Here is a 26439-nt window from a genome sequence, read left to right as displayed (position 1 = left end):
ACGTGTCCACTTTTTTCTTGCCTTTGTACCTAATCCCAAGAGCCTGGTACCTGGCTTCCCTTGGAATAACAAAGTCAGTCACAAACCTCCAAACATGATTGTTAACTGAATGCCAACTGTTTCTTCTCATCTTTTTTTTCCCTTTTTTGTTTTTTTTTTCTTTTTTTTTTTCCAGTGCTATATTAGGGATTGTGTTCTTATGGGTGTCCCATAACCATAATATTAATTTGGATTTATACTGAAGTATTGTTTGTTTTTTTTTTTTTTTTTTTTTTTAATAGTAGATGTACATTGTTCAAGGAATTAAATTGCTGCTTCTATTTTGTGTGTGTGTTTTATAGTGTTTTTTTCAGCTCTGCGAATAGTGGGAAGGGAAGAAATAAAGCAATGCTGCAGGCACTTACTGGACTACAGTTTCAGCTCAGAGGAAAGCTACAGGATCAAAAGTGGCTGGACAAGCACCCTCAAGAAGAAGCCCATGCACATTATTCACAGTGTCATATGCCAGTTTCACAGTATCCTGCGTTCAATGGATTTTTTCCAATGGGAACACACTTTTCAGCAAACAAAGCTCCAGCAATCTCAGAGGTACCTATATTACCAGTAGATATTTACAAAGCAGATTTCAGAATGCTGTGTTATCTGCTGAAAGCTATTCTTAATTGTAACACATTTAGCTCATTTTGGAGTGCACCTAAATGAAATCAGGAGAGAGGTGAGGATGAAACTGCTGGAATTACAATGTTCTAAAAAATAAATAGGGCTCAAGCAAGCAAATACTAAGGTATTAAACTAAGTCTTGTCCCTGTGCTGGCTCAAATCACATTCTTTAAATCATTAATCTTTGGATCAACTCTCTAATGGTCCAGGGCTGACAATTTGCACTCTATCTTCCTCTTGGATAGTGGAATGTCTCTGGAGTTTTCTTTCAATACCACAATGTATTTCCAGACAGCAGACAGGCTAAGATCCAGCCAGTGGGCAGTGAGAACAGAGTCCAGCAGCTCCATTTTTGCTTTCTTGCCCCTTGTCAGAGCAGGCAGCATCTCATGACAGAGGCAGAGAGGATGCGGCACCCTGGTAAATATGTGCCTGTCAGAAAAAGTTTTGGCACCAGGCATTTGGGAATGCACTTTCTACATGCATTGTTGTTGACAGCCTGGGGCAGTTGTGGACAGTGGGCTGGTCCCTCATCTCCAAGAATGGGTGATGGGCAAGTGGTTTGGTACAGTGGCTACAGTGTCCACGACAATTTTGCACAGGCTATCTAATTCTTGGCCTTAGCAGAGTGTATGGAGGGGTGCAGAGCTGCTTCACAGCCACATCACCTCTTGTGAGCTGTGAGTTACCAAGTGGAGGCTAAAAACCTGTCACTGGACAGATTAGATGATGCCACCATATTTCTTTCTATTTTAAAGTAACTGTGGTATTTTAAATACCACATGGTGGCAGCTGTTGATAAAGGCTGGTACTAGTTTGTTTTTCATTTTTAAAACTGAGGAATTATAAATTTTCAGTAAATGGAGCAGCCAGGTTTCAGACATTTCAGACATGTTACATCAGGAATGTTCTGATAACTTGGTATCTGATGCACCGAACCTTTCTTTCCTAGTTTGCAGTGGGACCGAAAATAAAAATATAAATAGAGATTCAAACTCTGAATCCAACAATGACTATTTTAAACCTTTCTTTGACTGCTAACAAACTTTCCTTCCAGTTCTCACCACTCCTTTTCTCTTCTGGGCTCTCTCCACTCTCCCGTTCCTCCCGTATTCTTCACTGTAGCCTGGGGAAAAGAAGTTTTAGAAAAATAATAAAGTTTTTATTTATTCCTTACAGCTTTTCTGCCCCTGTGGGCATTTGTCTGCCTGTCTGGCTAATGTGCTGTAATGAATCTGCTCTCTGCCATATACACACATATCATCCTATCAATCAGGGAGAGGAAATGCTGAGTATGGTGAGCACTAACAAGCACTCGAAGGGGTCAGTACACCAGTGCACTACAGTGGCATGCTACTTTCCCTACAGGCTGCTTTAATTGGGGGAACATGAATGAGGCAGCATGTGGCTGGCACCATATTTTCTTGCCAATCTCTCTGCTTTGGCAAACTGACCCTCTCTGCTTCACCTTTCAGGGCAACGCTAGCCCCCCTCTGGTTCCTGCTGCAGTGCAAGTCCCTCTCAACCTCATTGGACTCTCTGGGTTAACTGGAGCACTGGAACTGCTGGAGGAGCTTGCTTGCAGAGGCTAGAGGGTGATCAAAGGGTGCTGCAGAGCTTGTGAGGATAGCATTTCTTTGCAGGGAAATCATGATGCAAATAGAAGTGAGAAAAGATGGAGAAAAGGGGGCTGAGGAAATTTAAAGCAAGGGGGAATAGGAGAGAGAAATGGTGAAAGAAATAGAAGATAGGGAAACTGGAAGGGCTGAGGAAAAATGGTGAGAAAACAAATAAGAGGAGAGAAAAAGATAAAGAAGTAAAAGACAAAAAAGATGTGGAAAGTCATATATTACTGAAAGGCTCGAAGGAAAAAAAAATAGAAAACTAAAATATTCCGGTACCTAAATCAGGGCAGATAGGAAGCAACACCTCCAGAAGAACTCAAGATCAGGAAACCAGAGGTATTTTTCATGGCAGGTTTCAGGATTTGGACAAGAAATTGTGTCCAATCCAGAATAAAGTAGTAGTGTTTTAAGTTATATACCTATAGATAGGTTGACTTCTAGACATGATTTCTTTTCACCTTTGTAGGATGCCAGCTCACTGTTAAGGACCCGCTGTCATTGCCTTGTAGCAAGACTTACTACTGAGTAAATTTTCTGCTGGAGGTTTCTCAGCAAAGTCTTTGTTGGTTATTTGGAAGGAGAAAGGGATTTGTTGAGATGAATGGAGGAGCTACAAATCTCTGTGGGGCAATAACATGTAAAGTGAGATCTTGGGGTTAACAGCATGTAAGGATGGAGACTTGTACCTTTTGGCAAGTCCAAAATTTTCTTTGCGCGGAAGTTCTTGTGTTCACAGATATAGCATGTTTGCATGGCAGTCAGGTGATAAAAATATCTTAAAGCAGTTTTTCATGGCCCAGAGTGAGCACTGATGGGGAATCCATTTTGAGTGATGATTTACTATAGAATGCCATTGAGAATGCTGTCTTTGTCATCAAGGGTTCGGGAAGTAGCAGGAAAGGGTTAGTTTGGTACTTTAAAAACAGTACCAAAGGCCCAAGAAAGAGTTTGAAGACTGAGACCTCTCTTTGTGACATAAAATCTTGAGTCAGATTAATTTCTGTGTTGATCAAGGGAAGTTACCTGTGTTCTCCAGGAAGCCAGGTTAACCTATAGAAATACCCAAGGAAGTAAAAGAGCCACCACATTTTCCCCTGCAGTATTTGTAAGCTCTATAAAGTAAGAAGCTTTGGCTTTAGCAAACATCCTGATTGAAGATTTTGAAAAAAAATCCAGATGAAAGTAGGATGCCATTTGTAACTCAACAAGTGACTTCTGTTCTTGAACAAATGACTGATAAGGTGAAAAGCAATATGTTATGAGGAATGTCATGGCACTGAGCAAGGGTTTATACCCTGCTGCCTTTTCCTCAGGAGTGTTCCACTATGTTAGCGAAAGTTCACCTTAAATACTGAGTAGGACCACCCTTTGCAGGAAAATTTGTCTTCCCTAGGAGCGGTTTTTGTCCAATATTAGTTTTGGTGGAACTTCTAGTATCTTTTTTTTCTTCAAGCAATCAGTTAAAACAAACTATCAAAAAAAATGGAATAGAATAGAACAGTTTAGGTTGAAAGAGACCTTTAAGAACATCAAGTCTACTGTTAACCTAACACTGCCAAGTCCACCACTAAACCCTGTGCCTAAGTGCCATACCTACACCTTTTCTACATACCTCTAGGAATGGTGACTTTGCCACTTCCCTGGGCAGTCTGTTCCAGTGCTTGACAGCACTTTCTGCAAAGAAATTTGTCCTGATACACAATCTAAATCTCCCGCAGAGCAACTTTAGGCCGTTTCTTCTTGTGGTTCTTTATGCTGGAAACCTGTAACTGTCAAAGACATGAGTCAGAGACCTTGATCAATTGGAAACGAGCAACATTGTAGCAAAATAATAAACCAAATTTCCATACAAAAATGTGTATAAATAAATAAATTAATTCAATTGGACTAGGAATATTGATTTAACTGCGTATTTGGGGCTGATCTGGCCATTATTAGATGCTGTGTCAATTCATACCAGAACAGATCCAGTAGGAAGCTGGTAGGAAGGTGTGGACAAGCCAGAGATCAGTAAATCATTAAAGTATAAAGAAGATCTAAATGAGCATGAAAGATTTTGGGGGCATTATCTGTTTAACTAGTGCAAAATGAAATTTAAAGGCAACCTGCAGAAAAATCCCTCAACAGCTAAGAGATACCAAAACATTGACAACATACTCTCCAATATACACAGCAAAGGTATGCTGCAGACAGAGATTGGAAGCTGATTTCAGGTACCTGAGTCATGAGTATAAACATAAGAGTAATGTTTTACTGCATATACTGGCAAAACTCCGCATAAGAGTCTGCCTGTTAACCACTTTAAAATCCCCACTCTACTATTATTTTCTCAGTGAGTGGCTAGGAAGAATAATATTGTTGCAGTGCCCTGGGGCACTAAGGAAGCCTGAAGATAAGCTTCTCACAAACATAACAACAAACACTATCTATAAATGTCTATATTTCTTTTGGAAATAATTGTTTTAGGCAGCTGGGACTTAATTTTAATACTTTCTCTTTTGAAACCTTTCTGCTGGCCAATTTTATATTTAAAGACAGAACAGGTCCAGTCCAGACATTGCTAGGAGGGAAGTCATGGCTTTTTAAAAGTATTCTGAAAGTCACAAATATCTTTAATGTCCTGTGCTGCCTGTCTTATATCTCCCATGTAGGGAGTCTCATTTACCCAGTGTCTGCTACACTGGCATCTTTCCAGTTTCTTTTTTAGATGTGCTCTCTTGATTGCAGCAACTCCCACACTTCATACAATAATGCAAACCCTTTCTTAAGCTAGTATGTTTTTTTGGGGGATTGGCACATAATTGGAAGGATTTTTGACAGATTAGTAGACACTATGAAAGGGAGAACAGAACAGCAGTTTTTTACTTCTCCCACCAAAAATATCTAAAATTTAAAAGCCTGAAAATGCACTCTATGTCCAAGAAGAACCACTTCAGATCCATCTATATATCCTATCTGCCTCCACAGGCTCTCTAATACCATTATAGTGCTTTGCTCCAGGCCACAACTGCTGTGTAAATGACGTAGTAGCAGCACACAGAAACACAAGAATACTTAAAGTAGAATAGATCAACTGTCCATAAATCTTAATAATCTGTTTCAGAATACCTTCACTTGCCTATCTCTGAAACAGGTGTCTACATCTGAATTAGATGCCTTAGCAATCTTTGTAGCCAGTGGGGCAAATGGATCCATTTAAGATCCAATTTATCTGGCTTCTCTTAGGCATATACTTTGAAGTAAGATGGATTGCACCCTCCAAGTGATATTTTTCTCCCTGTTGACTGAAAAAAAATCTAGATAATCAGTAGGCATCTGCATTTTGTCATAAACACAGTCAAATACATTCCATGTCTATGTTTTTTTGCTTCAGAGAAAGTATAGAATTCTCAAAATTTCTTGATTCCACTTCAAATTAGCTTATGAGATGATGCTTGAGGGTTAAAATTTAATTTTATGTTAAATTACCACAGTATAGTAATTGAGGTTGTTATGTTTAAGTCTTCCTAGACTTTTTGCTGAAGCAGTTTGTAGCAGCAGGGCTGTCTGTCTCTGCAGATTGTTTCATGGCAGTCACTTAAATACTTTTTAGTTCTATGCACTATAATATTTTTTATTTTTTAAAATAATAGTTACATTTATTAAGAAAATACTTAGATTTTGCATTATTATTTCTATCATGAGAAGAAGTATATAGAAAAGAGGACGGGTGGAAAATTATGTGAATGGGTTCATAAATAACAGGGGAAAAGCAATTGGGAAAAAGAGCAAAATACATTTTGGAAGATCTGGAAAGAGGAGGAGCATAATGGAGACTAAAAGACGTGAGTAAGTGGGAAATAAATAGAAATCTGTGTAAGATCCTCAGGTTCACTCATTATTTTGTAGACTTTCATAATATCTCTTCTTTTTTTTCACACTTCACAGACTTCATCTTCTTAGCCTTACAGTGTCTAAAGTCCACAGTCTCTATTCTTTCTCCCATACACCTCATTTTTTTTTTCATTTTTTTAGATATTTTATTTTTGCTATGTCTATTCTTGCACACACCTCTACACATCTGAGCACAGCTGTTAACCTACTTTTGTGTGATAATTCCTGTGGTATGGAAATCACTGATGTCACTGCAGTTCAAAGAGTATGTTCAGCAGGTCCATTGCCTTTAGTAGTTGGAGAGAGCATTAATTCTGAATCAAAATTTGATTTTTGTCTGAAAATTAGAATTGCAGGTAACAACCTTTTAAAGACTTGAAGCTGTCTGTTGTAAGGGTGGTTCTTTTTAAAGTCTGCTGTGATTCTTGATATGAAGGAGGCAAAGTGTGGAAGACAGATGTAAGAAAAGAACCAGTCATGGTTTAATCACAGGGTGTCCTGATTTCTTCCCATGTATACTCAGCTCAGAACGCCAAGCAGTAGTGAGCTGTCTAGCCACACTTGTACATTAACTATGTCTAGGACATGTCCAGGAAGTCCTACTGTTAGGAGAGTCCCTGGCACAATTTTAGCCTAAGAATGCTATGAATGCTGCCCCTCACTGAGGCTTGGAAGTTACATGGTCCTGGGACAATTCATAATCAGCATTTTGCAAACAGATATTCTTCTAGTTGCCAAAGGCTTTTATGACAGAAAATATGAACTCTTCTATGACTTCTGTCCACCACCATTCCTAAATGTATCAATTTTATAAATGAAATTATAACTTGAAAGGGTACCGTAAAACTTTCCTTTTGACAGCCATGTGCTGCTCAGTGGGTGGTGCAAATAGGGGAGGAACCTATTTGCAAGAGATAAGCTTTTTTTCTTCTTTCCATGAAGAATATGAACAGGTCCCAAACAAAATTAACAAAGGCTTTGCAATTGTAAAGTAGAGAACAATGGAGCAAACACTGCTATCTCTACCTTGAGGTTGTTCAGACTTTTCCAGTGTTAATGAAAGGAGACTCAGTTTCTTGTCAGCTGCAGCAAAGAGAAGCTCCAAAACTTGCAAAGAGATCAGCATTTTTTGAAATGCTGGCCCAGATTAAAAGCATATCAGGATTCCCAGCTTCCTATTGACTTCAGTGGAAAGGTGAGGATCATGTTGGGAGTTAGGATTCCAATATAAACCTACACTTGACTTGACAGTCATACTATTCCTGAACTGACAAATGGCAGCCAAGGATGAAGTAGTCAAGCTGAAGGGTCACTAGGGAAAAAAAGGAGCTTTAAAAGAGCAGTGCTAGTCTCTATGACAAGAGCTATAGTAATTGAATTTTGAAGAGACCTGACTGAGATATTAAGTATTATACAATGCATTAGTAATTGCATAACAGATAATGATACTTGCATAAGTGTTTGTTAAACCAGTAATTCAGATTTAATGAATAACCCATGGCGTTTTTTATAAGAGGGAATCCCATGCTTAATTTCTGAGATTAATCTTATTTAAAGCAAAAATTCTCTGTCTGAATAACAGGTAGTGTTCAGCTTAAATTAGCATCTGCTGAAGTGAGTAGTTGAGCTTCATCTGACATTTATTAGGACCAGTGCATAAAAGCTGTACTGTGGCAATACTATTTAATTGTCAAGGCAATTAGTTGCCACTTTGGATATCAGAATTGTCACTGAGTTAAAAAATAAGGGAAGAAGACATGGCAGAAAAAGTTTTCTTTCTAACTGGAAATTGTGTCTGAATTTTATATTAGTCATAGAAGTGAGAACTGATGGTATAGATCAGACCTGGACATAACAGGGGAAAAGTTATAATTTTAACAACAGTTATAAAAAAATTATTAAAAATTATGTAAATTTATATTAAAAATTATAAAAAACTATGTAAATCACTGGATGCTAGGCTAAAATTCCCTGTAATGTATATGGTTCCCTTACCTCCCTAGAAAAATCAGGATTATTTGTTTTTTTTCCAAGAATATGAAGATATTTAAAATAAAAAAAAACCCTCATGCACTATTCTGTGAGCCTTACATTTACTCTGAAACATGTATAGATCTTCTTAAGCAAATTATATGTGTGTGACTCTTACCTTTTACTATAAGAGTTTTCTTAGTTTGAAAAGGATTCATATAGTTATATTCTTTCAATATATGCAAGTAAACTGGCCACTGGCCGCATGAGAGAGTCCTCTTCAACTGTGCTCATTATTGTTCTTTCTCAAATGTTTTCTAGAGAAATTTAAAGTCAGTTTTGCATATCTGCCATGTAATGTTAACAGAGTAAAGCCAGAAAAATACAGTGTAGAAATGGGAGTTCATTTTGCTCAAGGCTCTGATCAAAAGTGCAGTGTCTGGAAGTCTATACCCTGGCAGCTTGTACATCGGCTGGCGTTTGGATTAATGTAGGAATGCAAAGCTACAAGTCCTTAATCTTCATGAAGAATGACAACCATCTCTAAATGGCTAGAGCCTGCATGTTCATCCCATCCTTCTCTGCTCCGCACCAAAGTGCAGTTTATTGGTTTCAATCCTGTCCAGATCAACTTCTACAGTCCATATTTTTCATATGTTGGCAATTTCTGTATTCTGGAGACATCAGAAAAAGTTATTAGGTGATTCTCTGCTTTATAAAGGGTAAATTAGGGAAATTTTAAATCAAACTCTAAGAAGAATTAAGTGAGATTGGCTATGCTGGATATCTCTGGGCTATGTTGTGATCCATCTGTGTAGAGGGATAATTTTGCTTATCTCAGCTGCCATTAACTAGCCCTGCAACACTGGCAATGCATCTCATCTATTCTTTCAAGACTATTTCCGACCATTTCCCAAAGTTCAGTGTGTTTTTATCATGAGGCAGACGATCCTGTCTATTTTCTGAGAAGCACCAAATAATATTAGGTTAATTAATAGCTATATTATAATTGAATTGGCTTCCATAAATTATTTCTTTTTAAGCAAAGGTCTAGAACTTGTGGATATCAGCACTTCAAAACTTGGGAAAGTAATATTCTTTTTGAAGGCAGGATATTAAAAGTTTGAGTTACAAATTGAATCCTTGAAATATATAGAGCAATTGATTTTGGGTTAACTTTTTTTGTTGGCGTGAGAGACAAACATATTGAAATGAATGGAAGCTCCAGATAGCCTCTACAGGTAGTTGCAATCAAACTGAAATATGATATTATGATTTATCTGTGGTTACCGGCCAGTCCAGCAAAACAAGAGAGGCTGACACCAATAGGATTTAAGAGATCTCACACTTTTCCCATCATGGTGTTTCTCCTCCTTTTATTCTAAACACTTGTTGATTTCTGTTGTGATCTTGACTACAGTCTTTCCTCATAATATTTGCTGCTATATTGACTCCCAGGAAATTTTTTTCTTAGTTACCTTAAGTATGAAGCGAACCTCCTTGGTGATCAACATTACCCGGGAAGGTACTACTCTTACTTTCCTTTTTTTTTTTTGTTATCAGTCATGATTCTAGGGCCAGACTTTTGAAATATGCAACAATTCATGCTCATTTCAAATCTCTGTAGCATCTTCCTGTACTATTTTGAAAAGGGGCCCTTAGTAATTCTCTGATATTTCCTGAAGTGCATTTTTCCAGAAATGAAGTACATGGTTATTGTGAACAGAAACTTGTGGTCAACCTTGGTCTTGATTTCTCCACTTGTTGGAAGGAAACAAAAAACTAAACTTGTCACTTCCATCTGTCCTGACTCACAGCTTTGGTCTAGTTACACTTCAGATGTTCTGCTGTATGAGCTTTGATCAGTAAAACATGATTAGGTATTGCATATTTTCCTCTGAGACAAGAATATAAAGGGCTCTTTATAACTGACGTCAGCATTTTTTAATTAGACAGGGAATTTTAGGATATTACAATTTTTTTCAGAAGTCAAATGTACACCTTAAAACAGTAATTTTCAGTTTGGGCCATTGTATCATACAATGTAGAGGTAGTTACTCAAAATGCAGGGAGAATGAAGTCAATCATTGCCTATGAAATGCAAATACAAAGTAAACCACAAACAATTCAACATGAGTAAAGAAACCCAAAAATTATGTTCCGTAAATTCAGTTGCCTACTCTTCATTCTGTAGTATAGAAAAAACTTTTGTCCATCTAACACTTTTCACCTAATATTTTATCCTTTCTCAGGAGACAGCTATTTGAATGCAATAATTTCAATCTGTGAGACTGCTTAAAACTCACAAAGCTGAGAACCATAAAAAGTGGTAATGGAGAAAAGTCTAATAAACAGAATTAGCTTTGGTGCTCTACAAAGGAGATTACCTGTTGTGAATTACAGCAACTTTCTAGTGGCCATGAACATAAGGAAGAAAAGGTACTGTTATTTTACAGCCATGATAGTTTTCAAACCAATGCTACCTGCAGAGGTTGTCAAGAGAGCAGAAAAACCACAATAACCTCCACATCTCTAGCATTCCACATTCCACTTATTTCACCCAAGGCTGCATATTTATTTTGAGATTAATTTGGTACATGTAGTGTACATTTGCCAAGTTTTTTTTTTTTTTTTTTTTTTTTTTGCTATTTAAATCTTCAATTCCAAAGCTATGTATTAATCCTATTACTGCTAATTGAGAGAAGTCTGCAGTCTTTTTGAGTTAGGTGAAGTTCAAGTTGTAATTGGTATTAAAGAAAAGCACAGAGTAAGAACTGAATATTAATATTTAACTCTTGCCATTTTATTATTTCCACTTGAAAATCACAGCAGTGGTTAAAAGACCTTTTTATGAGTTCATGAGGGTAGTGAATTGGAGACTATGGGATGAGATTTTTCATTCATGCAGCAAGATTGACAAAAATTGCTTTGTAAGAAATGTAAATGAAATATTATACTGGGGCCCAGTAGTACTGGTTGTAGCCACAGGTTTCTCAGTATTCCCATTATGAAATTTTCCTTGTAGGTTAAGTACCTGAGCTGTAAAATTTTGCTCAAGGTTAATACAGCGTACAAGATTCTAACCCAGGAGCTATTTTGTTCCAAATCTTCCATTTGGCCTTTTACAGATAACTGTAGTTTTGGATGATGTTTTGAATTTGAATACTTTTTAAATGACTGTGCTTTTAAGGCAGAACATTGCATAAGATATGCACACAATGGTGGATTAATTGCTTATGATGGAAAATAAGGACAAAGACCACCCAGGACAAAGATGATCCCTTTGATATCAGATACCTGATCAAGTACATTTATTTGTACATTTGTTCAAAGACACAAGTGGTGAATTTTTTCAAAGGTCAAAAAAATTAAGAGAAAAATGGCCGTTAACTTGGTGGCTTTGGAAATAATTTCTACTCCTGACTAAACAGTATTTGGAACTCCAGTTAACAAAGTATTTCTCCAAGTTTTATTTTGTCTATTTTTTGGAATTTTATAGATTGTGAATTACAGGCTCTGTCTTTAATCATCCCCATAGAGCATATTCACTATGATACCCTTGGGACTGCTATGATCAATCATTTGAGATCAAACTGGATGGAGACCAGAATGCAGGAATCACTTCAGAAGTGTATCTTGTTGAAATATCACAAAAACCATGGGAAAAGGTTTTAGAGAGGAAGAAAAAATGATAAGAGGTAATGTTGGAAGTCAGAGTAAATAAGCAAAGAGATCAAAACATGGAAAGAAAGCAAAAAAAGAGAATGAAAATTAGGGAGAGCAACACCAAAAACAGCAGGGCAAAAAAGAGAAAAAGAAAAAAAAACTGGACACGGCTTGAAATACTGCATTTCTACCACTCACTTAACATTAGAGATGACAAATTGTGATAACAATTGATTATTTTCTGTTGAAAGTGTTTTCCATCATATGAATGTTGAAGATAGTCTAAACTGGTCATTTGACCAAAATGTATAAATAGCAAAGGTAGCAAATCTGGTTCCAAATTGAGATACTTGATTCTAAACACTTGCTCTGTGTACTATGATTTCAGACAAATGCACAGATAATATTTTTTTATTTATTTGCAAATTTTCTTTATTATTACTTTATATTAATTTACTTCAGAGTATGTTACATTCAAATACCTTGCAAGTTCAGACCAAAAGTGGCTCCATGAAGGCCTGGTAACTTTGTGAGGTGCCTTTACACAACTGTAGTTGCCATCAATTCTTTATGCAGAAGAAAGCTCAATTGCACTCTAAAGCAAACAAAAGGGGTGGGGTTTTTTTTGGTGTTTTTTTTTGTTTATTTTTTTTTTGTTTTTTTTTTTTTTGGTTTTTTTTTTTTTTTTTGTTTTTTGGTTTTTTGCTTTTTTTTTTCCCTCTGGCAAAAGATTATGAAACTAATACTGGATCAGAACTACATGATAAATATAAGCTTACAACTTTCATTAGTGCTGTTACAAATCATAGATATATTTCTAAAGAACAAACTCAAATTTTTGTTTATATCTGGACCATTAATAATTGAACTGTGTCCTGCCTTTTCATATTGAAAGAGGCAGACTATAGTCACAGAATAAAGGGTGTGAATAATTAAAAAATAGATTGCATTATGTCTTGAGATAAGCTATGGTATCTAACACATAAAGAATGAAAAAAATATTACTACTACAACCTCCAACTGACTTAGTGAATATTCTGCCTTGCAAAATTCAATGGAACTGAATACAAATAAGCAATGTCATCCACTCTGTACTACTGAAAATGTGGATTTGGTGGCTTAAGTGATAATATTGATAGTTAAAATATATTTCATACGTAGTGCTTGAAGAATCATCTAGTTCATTCAAACTCCAAGATTACTTCCCTCTCTAGATTTTTTCTTCAGTTAGTAAAAATGCCAACAAGATTTGAATACTAGCATTCAGTTCATACCTTTTGGGGGTTGGGGGTCTTTGATTCCAGTATCCTTTTCTATATATTTATGTTAAGAAATTTTCCGTCCTCCACTGACATTTTGACAATATCATATAAATTGTAATGTTTCACCCCACACAGTCCAACTGTGAGGAAGGTGTCCTATCATGCAGGTAAAAATTTAAGTTGCAGAGACACAAGTTCGTTTCCTCATAGTATAAGGTTTAGCTTCCATAAATGCCTACATGGATCCAGCTTTTTAGTCATGTAAATAGTAGGTATCCAATTAAAGTTCATTGCCCAAATCTCCTTATGTGATGAACCATAAGAGAGAAGCATGTCCAGAGGAATGAAAAAAAAAAAATTCCTGCTTTTATATGAAGTCTCCCAGGGGTATCTGAAAGTGATTCACTTTCTGGAGATCCTTTCTCTTGCTATCATCCAAAAGACAGACTTTTCATAATGTAGACTAGAAAAATGCCTCTTAGAGATGAATGTCACTTGTGCTCAAAATTATCCAGGGACTTAAGTTCAGGTAGGAAATTGCACCTGAGTCTTTAATGTCTTTGTGTAACAGGTAACCACGGAACTATTCTTCTTGCAACCCAGACTATCTTTCTCTAAAGACTGAGTCCGCTTCTCTTATAGCCAAGTGAAGCATGAAGTCTTTTCTCCCCTTCAAGTCACTAATGTGCATTTAATTCTTTCACGGCAGGATTACAGCAAATACTGCCCTACAAATGACTGTGAGATTCCAAAGCATCTTTTAGGATAGTGCTATAGACAGCTTTATGATCTGCCTGACAGTGCGCTCATCTTATACTGACCAGTGGTAGAAGTATGACAAGATGAATTGGTAATGTGATGTCTTCTGATATCAAACACAAAATATTTCATATTAGATGTTGTGTGTTAACTATCTGGAGTATCCACAACGTAAAAATTTTCTACAGTAGTTCTGCAGTAAAACAAATATCACTTCTCTGCAGGCTGGCTAAGGATTGCCACCTGTAACCTGAAATACCTGGGACCAATTTCAAGACCCACTGATGGCTTTTTGACTTTATTGAGCTTTACTTCCAGTCTACAAATATCACCAGATGACACAAGGAAAAACAACGCACCACAGCTTTGGTCACGATGAAGAGACTAATTTATTTTTTCTGACTCCAATCTTTTATAGTTCTCAAAAGATGCCAGTGGATTGGAGGGTGAACGTGCCACCTCTCCAACGACACTGGACAAACTACCTGCACATCAAATTTCTCCGCCTCTATGAAAGAATGCAAAACAATAGGTTGTTTACAGAAAGTTGTGTGGGAAAGTTCTCTACAAGAATGTAAACTCAGAAGGCTTTAGAAAACTCTTGATAATCAGGGCGACATCTCACCCTTTTCAGTTTAAAAAAAAGAAAAAGGAAAAGAAAAATGAACGATGTTCAGCGTCCATTCATGGAGGACTCATCAGAGTGATCACTCGCGTTGTCTGCATCTGAGTCATCACTCAACGATTCACCCACTTGATGCCTTTCAGGTTGGTCACGGGCTCCATGTTGCCCTTCGGCCAGATTCTGTCTCTGCGGTTGCAGGTCAGGGCGAACACACTTCGAAGGTACCCAGCGTGTCCCAGTATCTGTGGACACACAAGCATACCCACGCCCCGAAGCGATAAGGTCATAGGGACCTTCCCACTGTTTGGTGACTAAATTTCGCACTCGAACCTTCGCTCGAGGCTGATGTGCCTCGTCCGCAGCCTGCAACGAGAAACGATGATTCAAAATGACAGGGTTATTTGAGTTCTGCTGCACTGTAAGATGATTGATGGTGTACAAAGCCTTTTCCAACCGACTGTGTGGGGTTTCACCCTGCATTCCCCGTTTTTGTTTTTGAAGAACCCGCTTCAGAGTACCATGAGCACGTTCTACAATAGCTTGACATTTCGGGGAATGAGGGATACCAAACTTGCGTGATACACCCCACAGCTGCAGGAACTGCCGCACCTTTTGTGATGCGTAAGCAGGACCATTGTCGGTTTTTCACGGCAGAAGGTACACCCAGAACGGCAAAGGCCTGCCTCCAGTGGGCAATGACATCGCGGGCCTTCTCTCCAGTGTGAGCAGAAGCCCGCATCGCGGAGGAGAATGTGTCCACCATGACATGCACATACTTGAGCTGGCCAAACTCGGCAATCTGAGTGACATCGGTCTGCCAAAGCTCCAAGGCCCTAAGGCCTCTGGGGTTTACCCCTGCTGGTAAAGGTGGAGCAAGCGCGTGGCAGTCGTCGCAAGACTCGACAATGTCACGAGCCTCAGCTGGCGTCAGCTGAAACTGCTTCTGCAAAGTATGTGCGTTCTGATGGAAGAACCCACGTGATGCCTTGGCCTGTGCGAGTGTATCAGGCTGAGGTGCTACCCACGCCGGGTTAGCCAACCTGTCAGCCCTCACGTTACCTTCTGCCACAAACCCTGGCAAATTGGTGTGGCTCCTCACATGCAAAATGTAAAATGAATGAACCCGGGCCTGAATGGCACACCACAAGGTCTTCAGTAAATGAAACAAGGCAGGATTACTGACCTCCTTCAAGACCGAATGACCCAATCGCTGTGCAATGTCAGCCACATAGGCGGAATCCGTGACCAAATTGAAAGGTTCCTGGGAAAATCTCTCAAATGCCCTGACAGCAGCCCTCAATTCAACCAATTGGGCTGACCCATCCTGATGACCTTCCAGAACCTGCCTCTCAGATCCATCCTTCCAAGTAGCAATGGCCTTTCCTGTCTTCCCTGAACCATCAGTAAAGACGGTGGGCCCTTGCACAGGTTCCTGACTATTTTTGGGCCGCAAAGAAATTTGTGTGGATTTCGCCACCTGCAGTAGCTTGTGGCTGGGCAGATGATAAGTGATCTGCCCTGTGAAATTTTCCAGAGCACATTGCAGGGACACACTGTGTGCAAAGCTCCAGTCAAAATCCTCCCAGCATACCGGGAGTATGATCTTTGCGGGATCCACACCCATCAATTGCAAACACCGTTGCCGGCATTTGATTATCAAACGAGCAAGCAACTCAGCCAATTCAGTCGTCGTCTTCTGTGGCTGATGGGGCAGGAAAACCCATTCCAAGATGTGCAAGGGATCGGACCATTTGTCACTCCATTGGCCAATGATACCTGTGGGATGTGAATCTGGAGTGGTAATGAACACAGTGACATCAACGGAGAGGTCAATGCGATAAACTTGGTGGGCAGAAACAGCCCGCTGAACCTCCTCCAGCACCTGACGCGCCTCAGGGGTCAATGCGCGAGGCGACTTTAGATCAGAGTCTCCTTTCAACAAATCATACAGAGGAGACAGCTGTGCGTCAGTTAGTCCCAGGTACGGACGTAACCAAGTGATGACACCCATCAATTTCTGGGCATCATTCAGTGTCTTCACCGAATGCACAAATTGCACCTCCTGGTGTCGGATTGTCCGTTCCAGGATTTTGACCCCCAAATACTTCCAAGGAGGCTGTTGGACCTTTTCTGGAGTGACCTGCAGTCCATGCACATGCAAAGCATCGAGCAACCGAGGCGGAATCCTCAGCAGCTCATCCTGGGTGGAAGCAGCCACCAAAATGTCGTCCATATAATGATACAGACGTGCACCAGGAAACTGCTTGCGAACTCCAGACAAGGCACGAGCCACCTACCATTGGCATATGGCCGGGGAATTGCGCATCCCCTGGGGCAAAACTCTCCATTGATATCGCTGCGCAGGTTCAGCATTGTCAATTGCTGGCACCGAGAAGGCAAATTTTGGTCTGTCATTGGGATGCAAAGGAATTGTAAAGAAACAATCGTTCAAATCCACGATGAAGATCGGCCTATCTGCAGGAAGCATGGTAGGCGATGGCATGCCCGCCTGCAATGTTCCCATGCTTTTCATCACGGCATTGACCTTTCGGAGGTCTTGTAACAACCTCCGTTTCCCAGACTTCTTCTTGATGCAGAAGACAGGAGTGTTCCAGGGACTGGTAGAAGGCTCCAGATGACCCTGGTCCAACTGCTCCTGCACTAAATCTCGAAGGGCGCTCAATTTATCTTGAGGTAGGGGCCACTGGTTCTCCCAAACAGGTGTGTCCACCAGCCACCGTATAGGAGGCGTAGGACACTCTGCGCCCTTCGTCGCAGTGGCACCCATCAAAAACCCGTCCCAATGCGCACCTATGAAATAATGCAAAGCAATAGGTTGTTTACAGAAAGTTGTGTGGGAAAGTTCTCTACAAGAATGTAAACTCAGAAGGCTTTAGAAAACTCTTGATAATCAGGGTGACATATAAAACCACAATTTTTAGGGTTACATGATGAATTATTCTGTGTTCAGATAGAAAAATATCTTGAAAACATTTTTAAAGCATTCTAGCCAGTGATACTTTCAAGTGACTTGGTCTGACTAGACACTCCACTGATTTGTATTTAAAATATTATTAAAAAGACGTGCTATGGAAGGTATTATTTTGGATCGTAGGCAATAAAACTTAAGGGGAATCCAGCTCTTTAGAGCCCTATGTCTTTTTGAATAAAATTGAACACACTTAAAACGAAAAACCTCCGAACAAAACCATGAACCTTTTCTGTGCTCTTATTTGAAATCTTGATATCAAGTCAGGTCTCAGTGTGTACAGGGTTATTTTAAGCACAGTTTCTACCAAAAGAACTGCTGATGACATTTCAGAAGTGATTCCCTCACTGCTGTGCTCCAGTTAATGGGCCACTCTTGTGATAGCAGCAGTATTGCATCTAAAAATGTGATGATCTGCTGCAGATAGAAACATCTTTTTCTGCATTATGCCTGTTGATTAAAAAAAACCATGCTAAAACCTTATCCATGGAACACAGACCTGGAGGAAATGAAGCTTAATTGGACTTTATTCTCAAAAATAATAAGAGAATCTACTAGAAGGACTAGGCTCTTATCAACTCTTTATTCCCTGCTAATTTGGTATACTTAATATATAAATATATCTATGCTCCCTGTAAGCATAGATATATACCTGCTTAAAAGACATTCTACATGTATGTGTGGATGTATATAAAGGTCAAAAGCTGTGAGAAGTGGTCCATTGTCACTTCACTAAATATGACACCATAAATATGCATATGAGCACTGAACTAGTGCTCCCAAATGCCTGCTTCCTAAGTGTCTAACCTCTTCTTATTCATAATGTTTCATTACAGAAATAAGCACCTGGTAATCAAACAGACAAGCAGCCTATGACTGCTGTTGAGGTAGCTGTGATACACTAATACATTTGCACTAGGTCAGGTGCTTAGATGAGGCACATCAAGCTGATATTCCCAAAAATGCCTTTATCACTAGGAAATGCAGTCTCCGTGATTTCAGTTAATGAGTGCTGGATTATATAGCAAACAGGTGAATGTATAATTTTTGCTTTTCAGCTGTAATACCTAAGCTCTCCAAAGTGTCAACAACATTAATCTACTTAATCTGAAGTACACTACCAATTATTTTTTTTACAATTACTTTTTTCACAGTTGGAAGATGAATGTGGATTTTCTTTATAGATTCACGGTGTTCCTCCAAATATAAGTATATTCTTTTATGCAGCTTCCTTGCTGCCAATGTTGGCTCTATGCAGTGATTCAGTTCACTGGATTACTTTGTGACTCTTTAGTTCATAATGTCTTTTAGCTCTTGCAGGAATTATTTCTGAAATACTCCCTGAAAAGGGAATATGCCCAGGTGAAATATTAAATGGTGCTTTTCAAGACTTCCACAAATACAACATACATTTTTATTTCAATGTCTTTCAGTATGCAAGTCACTGCAATTTCAGTTGTTAGATATTAGTCAGAAACTAGATCATACAAGACACTGATGGTATAATTTGAGAAAATCCTAAGACTTCAGAAACTTAAAAAAAATGATTGAGGCTTCTGTTTGCCTGCTTGAAATCCACTTTAGTGTAGACTGATTCAGGTCTGACTTTCAAAAGATTTTATACTTTTTTCCCCTGCAGTATTTTTAATATCAGTTTTACTGCATCAGATTTTTTCTCCTTGCTACCCATTTTCTCCTACATGCCATTGCTTAAATACTTTTCTACCTTTGACACGTGCTATTTACTACATATTAGATCCTATGAAGTTATATTCCCTATCATACCTATTTTCTACCTTTCAATCAATATTAAAATTGGAGAGGTGTTTCACAAGATTTCTTCACATTATGAGAAAGTACAATATTTTTAAAAAATAATATTTGCTGAAAGAGCAAGAGCATTATTCCTTCTGTATTTTCTCATCTTCATATTGTGGTAGATGTGAGGTCTTGTAGTTTTTCTGGGATCCATTGTGACTTTCTAACTTCTCTGAAATCAGTTGAAAGTTTTGGATTAAAGTTCCTAAAATTCCTGGAAACTCAGAATCAATAAATATATTTTATTTTTGTTTTAATAAGGACGAATACTGTAGAAATCTAGATTTTCTTATTATCTCCTATAGGGTGAGTGCTTCCTTAGGTTGTTCCGTATTCAATAAATAAAATTTTTGAATATGCCTCAGAGTGAAGCAGTATTCCAGGAAGTTCAGTTTCAAAGTGACATCTATCGCTTTCCCAAGGCATGAATATCTGATAATTTTTAGCATAGTTTCCTAGAGAAATGTGGCATGTTTTGATGGCTGTTGCCATCTGTTTGCTTCTCATAAACCTTTCTTTCCTTCCACCTCAATGTTTCTGCTCCTGCAGTCCAGTTTCAATAGAACTGCCTTGAGGTGTCGTGGAAATCTGCAGGCAGATAGGGAAAAAAAGCATAAACTGTAGAATGGAAAAAGATAGCTCTTAATGAATCTGCAGAGTAATAAGCAAGGGCAGTAGATGAGTGAGGATGTTTATGTGGGTTTATGTGGGCTCAGGAGCCCGTGTGCTGAAAGCTCTGGCAGGATGTGTGATCACCTCTTGGAAAGTGAGTGAAGTGATCATGGAAAACAATAAAGAACTGGTTAACTTGGAGTCTTGGGAGAGAAAGCTTTAAGAGAAATATAACAGAAATCTACAGGAAACAGCAGTTTATTGGTTTCACTATTTATGGAAGACCTTGTTCATATGGAACATTCAAATTATACTGTGTAAATGTAAATTTCTCATGATAAGAGACACTACTGCAATATTTTATTTATCATACTTCAGCTCACACTCATTTTGAGGCTGATCCTCTGTGTCTATTTCTGCACCACAGGTTTTTAGGGTAGTGTAGCAAATCAATGCTTTTGACTGGTGTGTTGAATTTTGAACCAGGTTTTGTATTTTTTTTTGCAAAGCTTACAGCGTTCCAATAGATACCCTTTTCATCTGAACACTTGAAGTCCCTTATCTTCTTCAGTGAAGTCCTGTTCAGTGCAGAAAAGTTCATGGAAAATGTATAATATTGATGATGATGATGATTATCATCATCGTCGTCATCATTCCTGTACTTATTACTCAGGCAAAGCTCCTAAATAATTTAAACTGAGAACAATAGACTTCTTCTACTGTTTAAAAAGGTTATCCTGCTTACTGGAAAAGAGAGAGGATCTAAAATAAGATGCAATTCCCAGGAAAAAGCACAATTTCTGAATTGTGTTACTGAAAGTAGAAAGACAAATGAACGTGACTAATTTCAGAATCAATTTTGCTGTATTTAACACACAGCTGGTCTTCGACTGCAGCATTTTAAATGAATGAAGAAATAGTTTGATAGAACCCTTTATGTATTTTATTTATCACATTACTGACAAAAGATCTAACGTGTTACCACTTTGGAAAAACAGGTATTTTTTAGCTTAATGATGTTCAGTTCTTACAGGGTTCAGATGCTCAGGTTTTAGTCTGCCAGGGCAACATATTTTACATACAGGTAAGAATCTAACTGAGAATAGCTACTTTTTCTCTAAGAAGTTTTGCTGATGTTTGTGCTCTTTTTCATGCTCAAATCAATTGTTCTTGTAAGCAATCAACTCCTATTTCTGTTCCCTGCTGTATTCCAAATCTAGTGCAAGTTCACTTATGTCGTGGTTCTTGCTGGCCTTTTATTAGTGTTCTGATGTTGAAGTTGAATATTAGTCTGTAAGCTATAATAATATGAGTTCCTGTTCCTCCTGATTACTCAGGAAGAAAATAATTTACATGTCATACAGGTTTGGACATAGAGACAAGAATCTAGAAGACTTCCAAACTTGGCTACCACACGTGATATGGCACTTCTGACAGACCTTTGCACTGGGCTGCTCCTGGGGAACTTGTAAGGAGCTGATATTGACTTCAGCAACAGAGCATTTTCAGAAGCCTCTACTGTGACTGAAATAGGTTGTAGTCAGAAGTTATTGGATAATTCTGATTTGTTCCACCAGATCAGTGCCCCAGTGTGCAAAACATAGACATAGTGAACTACTTAAGGGCCTTACAGCTTTAAAAGACTTTACTGACAGAAACCACATCTTAAACTTTAAGAGTTTCAATGTCAAATCCAGCAATATAGAAAAAAAGTAAGGTTAGCAGTAATCATTCATTGCAGATACTAAAGCTGTATGTTTGTTAAAATACTTTTGCTGATATTTTACTTTTCTGCATTAAAAAAATAGATTGTGCTGTATCTGAAACTGAAATAAAGAGCCATTCTTGGCTCTGGGGATCACTTCAATGAGTGGGGTTGGGGGTTCTGGAAAATCCTAAAATATTCCTGTAAAAATGAAATCTACCTGAAAAATTAGGACTCTGTACAAAGTAAATTTAATTGGCTTCTTCAGTGTAGAAAAACAATACATAGGAATTTAGGCATATAGAACTTGTGCACAGAAACTGTAAATTCTCCACTGTCTTGCCCAGAATGGATTATTTAATCTCTGCTTTAAATGCTGTGATGTGTTCCAGCTGAGTGAGGTGTCAACTTGTGTGGTCAGATGCCCCCGAAAATATTGCCTCAATTTAAAAGCATTGTAAGCAATCATAGCAGATACGTTTTTCAAGTGAGAGAGGAGAAACCACTGGGAGAGAGCAGCCACATGCTGGAATGTGTCTAGTCTTCTGTGAGCAGCATCCTGAGGTAAGACCCCAGAGGACTAGAGGTCTTCCTACTCTCCTCTGCCTGGTGAAAATGCTCCTCAGCACAGCTCCTGATAACGATATATGGTGGCTCCTCATTTATGTGATATACTCAGCATTATGAAGGGATTCACAATTTGGAGGATGGATTTTACAGAACCAGTTTTGATGGTTTATGGATTTAGCATAAACCTCTCTTTTAAGGAATGGGTATTTGGGACTGTTTTAGCCTAATTTTTGACTATAGTATCACAAGCCCAGCTCTGCACCATTGATGTAAAGTACTCTTCTGCTTTGGAGTTAGATAGCATTCGCTAATTTCTATAAACTAATTAATTAATTTATTATTAATAATTTATTTAATTTATTTATTATTAATTAATTAATTAATTTTCAGATGTTAAAAATTACAGGTCTTTCAAGAGAAATGACTTTATACCTGATTTATCTAAATTACATATTAATGAGACAAAACCTTATGTTCAGGCTATATTTAATGAGGAAAAAGTCAATCCATGGTGTGCAAAACTTCCATATTTTCTGCATGGACACAACTATGAAAAGTAAATTACTTTACAACCTCTCTGGTTTTTAGTTTTGATGCTAAAAGAACTAATGAAAACCAATTTGCACATTGTTCACCTGAAGATGGAGCTTGAGTGGTTCCGAATACATATGCAAAGTATAACTTGTCACACAGAGCTGTGGTTAATAACTTTCTCTTTGGACTTTGTACAGGGGAAGAAGCACCATCTTAAGCTTTTTTAGATTCTTGTGGCAGAAAAATGAAATCTATAAACAAACTTTCTTTCTTTAATCTTCCTCAACTAACCTATGCTCCTGGGTGTTTTACAGATTCTAATGTAAGACTCCTGTAATTATTGAACTGTTCTTTTGACCTGGTTGCTTGAAGGATATTGGATTTCTCTTATCTGTAAATGGAGATTAGCAGTCAGATCACCTGAAGTGCTAAAACACTGCTATTTTTTTTTTTTAACAGATTTATTACAAAACCTTATTTTTCCTTCCTACCTTGAACTTCAGCATTCACATTTCACTCACTGTATTATCTGTTCAGAGTAATTTGAGGATGACATTCCTGGGATAAATTTTTAGTATGCTCTTTAAGGTCTCCAGTGCAATTTTATTAGCTAAATGGTGTCTCTGGAAAAGAATAATTGCATAGTTGGATAATTACTTAGGTACTGCTAATAATAATTTAAAATAATTAGAGGGTGTTCTCTGTGGCTGCTGTTTCCTGATTGTTTTGGTGACTGCTTTCTTAAAGGACTTCTTGCCTGTGCATACTCCAGCTCACAGTATTCTCTGAGGACGTCTTTTCTTTACATTCCAACTTTTCAGGTAAAGCTATTGATTACGCAGTTCCCAGACACATGGAAGTGTCTATGAGGACCTGAAATTGCCTGCAGTGTAACTACCTAAAAAATAGGGTATATCTAATTGTGATTAGGCTTGGTCCTAATTCTGTCCCTTCTGATTTGTGCCCCCTAACTATAGTCCCAATAAACTAATTTTATAGGGTTGTAGGAGCAGGAATGTGGTGGATATGTGTGGCAGGAGAATAACAAACATATAATGAGTGACCAAACCAAGGAAATGGACATATTCTTTCCCATTTTGAGTGAAAACAAAGAGTCCTAAGTTGTGTTTTCTGAAATTTGAAGCCCATCAAGAGTTCTGAGTTTGTGAACAGGAGCTTTGACCTCACAGGACAGAAGCTTTTATTTCCATTTTCTGTATTCTCATTATTAAAATTAATTCCTTCTTTGTTACAAATTTTTTTACATGGAAATATTCCTAGCACTAAGATGAACAAAGAAATGAGGTATTTTCCTTTTGTTAACTAGGAGACCATTCTCCTAAGTGCGAAATGATATCTACCTCTCAATTTAACAAAGATCACTTCTGACAAAATTGAAGAGTGGGTGAGGGCAAGGAAAAAGTGAAAATGAAATATTGTAAAATCGTTCTTATTTCTACAAATGCAAGAAGAGTACTAAACACCATGCTTGTAAATAGAGACAGGCATACGAGGAGGAAAGCAGGGTCACCAGTGACCAAGAATGAACAAGACAGTTGTAAACATTATCTGTCCAGTTCACAAACCTTCTTCAGTTTCTGTTTACGAGCCTCAGAAAAACATTTTAGGCAAAGCTTTAAAAGAACCTGGAGGACTGTACAAAAATGCCAAGAATTGGATTAATTGGCATAATGCAAGGTGGCTGGGCACAGCTGGGGAAAGTGTCAGTGTAGGGAGAATCCCCACCAAGTAAGACTGTCTGTGCAATTAGCTATCTGAACTCTAACCCTTCCAGAATAATTAATGAATAACAGAGGGGATCAAGACAAAGACACAAAGTGATTTGGTGGGTGCTAGCAAGTAATACATCAAAGAATGCTGGTAATTGGCCCTGTGGCTTTCATTCTTTGCCCTATTTCTTTCAATTCATTGACTCAAAATAATAGGTTCAGGTTCATTATCAACAGGTTTTAGCTGCAAGAGCACAACACTTCAACAAAGCTATGATTGTAGCAGTGCTGGTGGCTAAGCAAAAGTTGTAGAGTGTAGCACACTCCCTTGAAAGGGAAAGTAGCAGCATAGTCATAGGCTTTGTCTTACATGAAGCAGTTGGTATTCACAAATTTGCTCTGAGTTTTCTAAGACTTGGTGTTCGCTGAGGTTACGATGCTGGAATACAGTTGGTATGGGCAGGTATGTATAACTCTGCTTCAAACGCTATTACAGTAGCAACATCTGTATTCTGTTCCTTCAGCTGTAAGAAATGAAATAGAATTCCTGACATCATGTGTCACATGCACATGACATTGTTTGCATACTAATAGAGACAGTTTAGAGACTTTCCCTGTTTTGGTGACATTGCAGTAAAGGGAAAATTTATTATTTTGAATCTGTAAAAATATCTTTCTGATCTGCAAAATTTTACTTGAGGGGTTGAGTTTGTTTGTTTGTTTGGGTATTTTTTCTTAAATCAGAAATGGAATCTCCACTGTTTGTTTCTAGTGCAAGTGCTGTTGTTAAAGGTTGATACAACTGTTGAGTACTTAATTAATTAGTATGGCCTTTGATAAAGAACAGAAGAAGAAGAAGGAGGATATTAGAGCAGTCATCCTCAAAGAGTGTATGATATATATTTTTTTTTCTGCTGTCATTTTACGGTGGTCATTTCGCCCTAGTAAATATTGTTATTTTCTAACCATTGTAGTAAAAACAATTGCATTTACGGTTAAAATCTCTATGGCACCATAGCTAAAAACTGTCCTCTTGGTTTAGTATTTGAGAAATTTGAAAAGTGGTTTAAATTTTTAAGCTTACTTATAAGCACAAATAGCTGTAAAATTATTTTTCTTCTTGGTTAATGTATGAGAATAAGGAACACTGTTTGCTATTTAAAACATTTACCCCATTTTGCAAATACACAAAATGGGGTAAATGTTTTAAATAGCAAACAGTGTTCCTTATTCTCATACACAGTAACATGAAAACTTCCCATTTTCTTTGACAGTCTGTGAGGAGATAGTCTGCAACTATTTTCTGTCTAAGTCTTACAGATTAGATTCTGATCTCCATTATACCACTGTTGATCTGAAAGAGTTTGAGTGAACTTTATGCAGAATTTCATTTCAAGTGGACTATGTTTTATGATTGTGAAATCATACAGTAGAATACTGAGTAATAATAAAGTTAGATAAAGAGTTTCTGATACAACTTGTGACATTTCATTTTCATTTTAGTAATATTTCAGAGAATATCAATTATGTATCAAATATTCAAATACACATGTGAATTACCAGTACATAAATGTAGCTATAAATGCAACAATGCATGACCAACAGCCACAACCCTTTAAGTGCAGCCATACTGTTTGAAGTAATGATGTCACTGATCTGTGCATAGTTGTTCTTTGTTGTTGTCTTCTATTACGCAGGTTCCTCCATTAGAACATGCGCTTTATCAATAGCTTTGCTTGTACTATAGGCAAAAGCACTGCAGTTCAGGAAAGGCTTTATTAGTGTGTTTTCTAAATGGAATAGTTATCTTTTGATAAATTCTAAGCAACACTTCTTAGAATTTAAAAAAAAATTAAATGTTTGTTTTAAAACACTGCTTTGCACTGTGAACAGCGCTCCAAGCCTAGTGTGACAAAACTGTTAGTCAGAATGTTTGCTCTCTGCTCTTTGTGATTCCAAGTGGTTTTGGCAGAGATTTCTTGTAAAAATCTCAGCATGATTGAGATGATACATGAAACACTTTGAGAGTATTTCAGAATT

General features: G+C 37.8%; 1 protein-coding gene across 1 annotated transcript in view; it reads left to right on the top strand.

Moving 5' to 3' along the window:
• Window positions 1–387: 387 nt before the first annotated feature.
• Window positions 388–26439, top strand: part of TFEC (transcription factor EC) — a 90683-nt gene continuing 64631 nt past the window's right edge. The window contains exon 1 of the mRNA XM_053942884.1: window positions 388–588. Coding sequence (XP_053798859.1) covers window positions 388–588 — 201 coding nt within the window. The remainder of the gene's footprint in view (window positions 589–26439) is intronic.

Source organism: Vidua chalybeata, chromosome 5 (assembly GCF_026979565.1).
Source record: "Vidua chalybeata isolate OUT-0048 chromosome 5, bVidCha1 merged haplotype, whole genome shotgun sequence".
NCBI lineage: Eukaryota > Metazoa > Chordata > Aves > Passeriformes > Viduidae > Vidua > Vidua chalybeata.
Note: the sequence above shows the minus strand (reverse complement) of the source record. Positions and strands in the feature narration are given on the sequence as shown.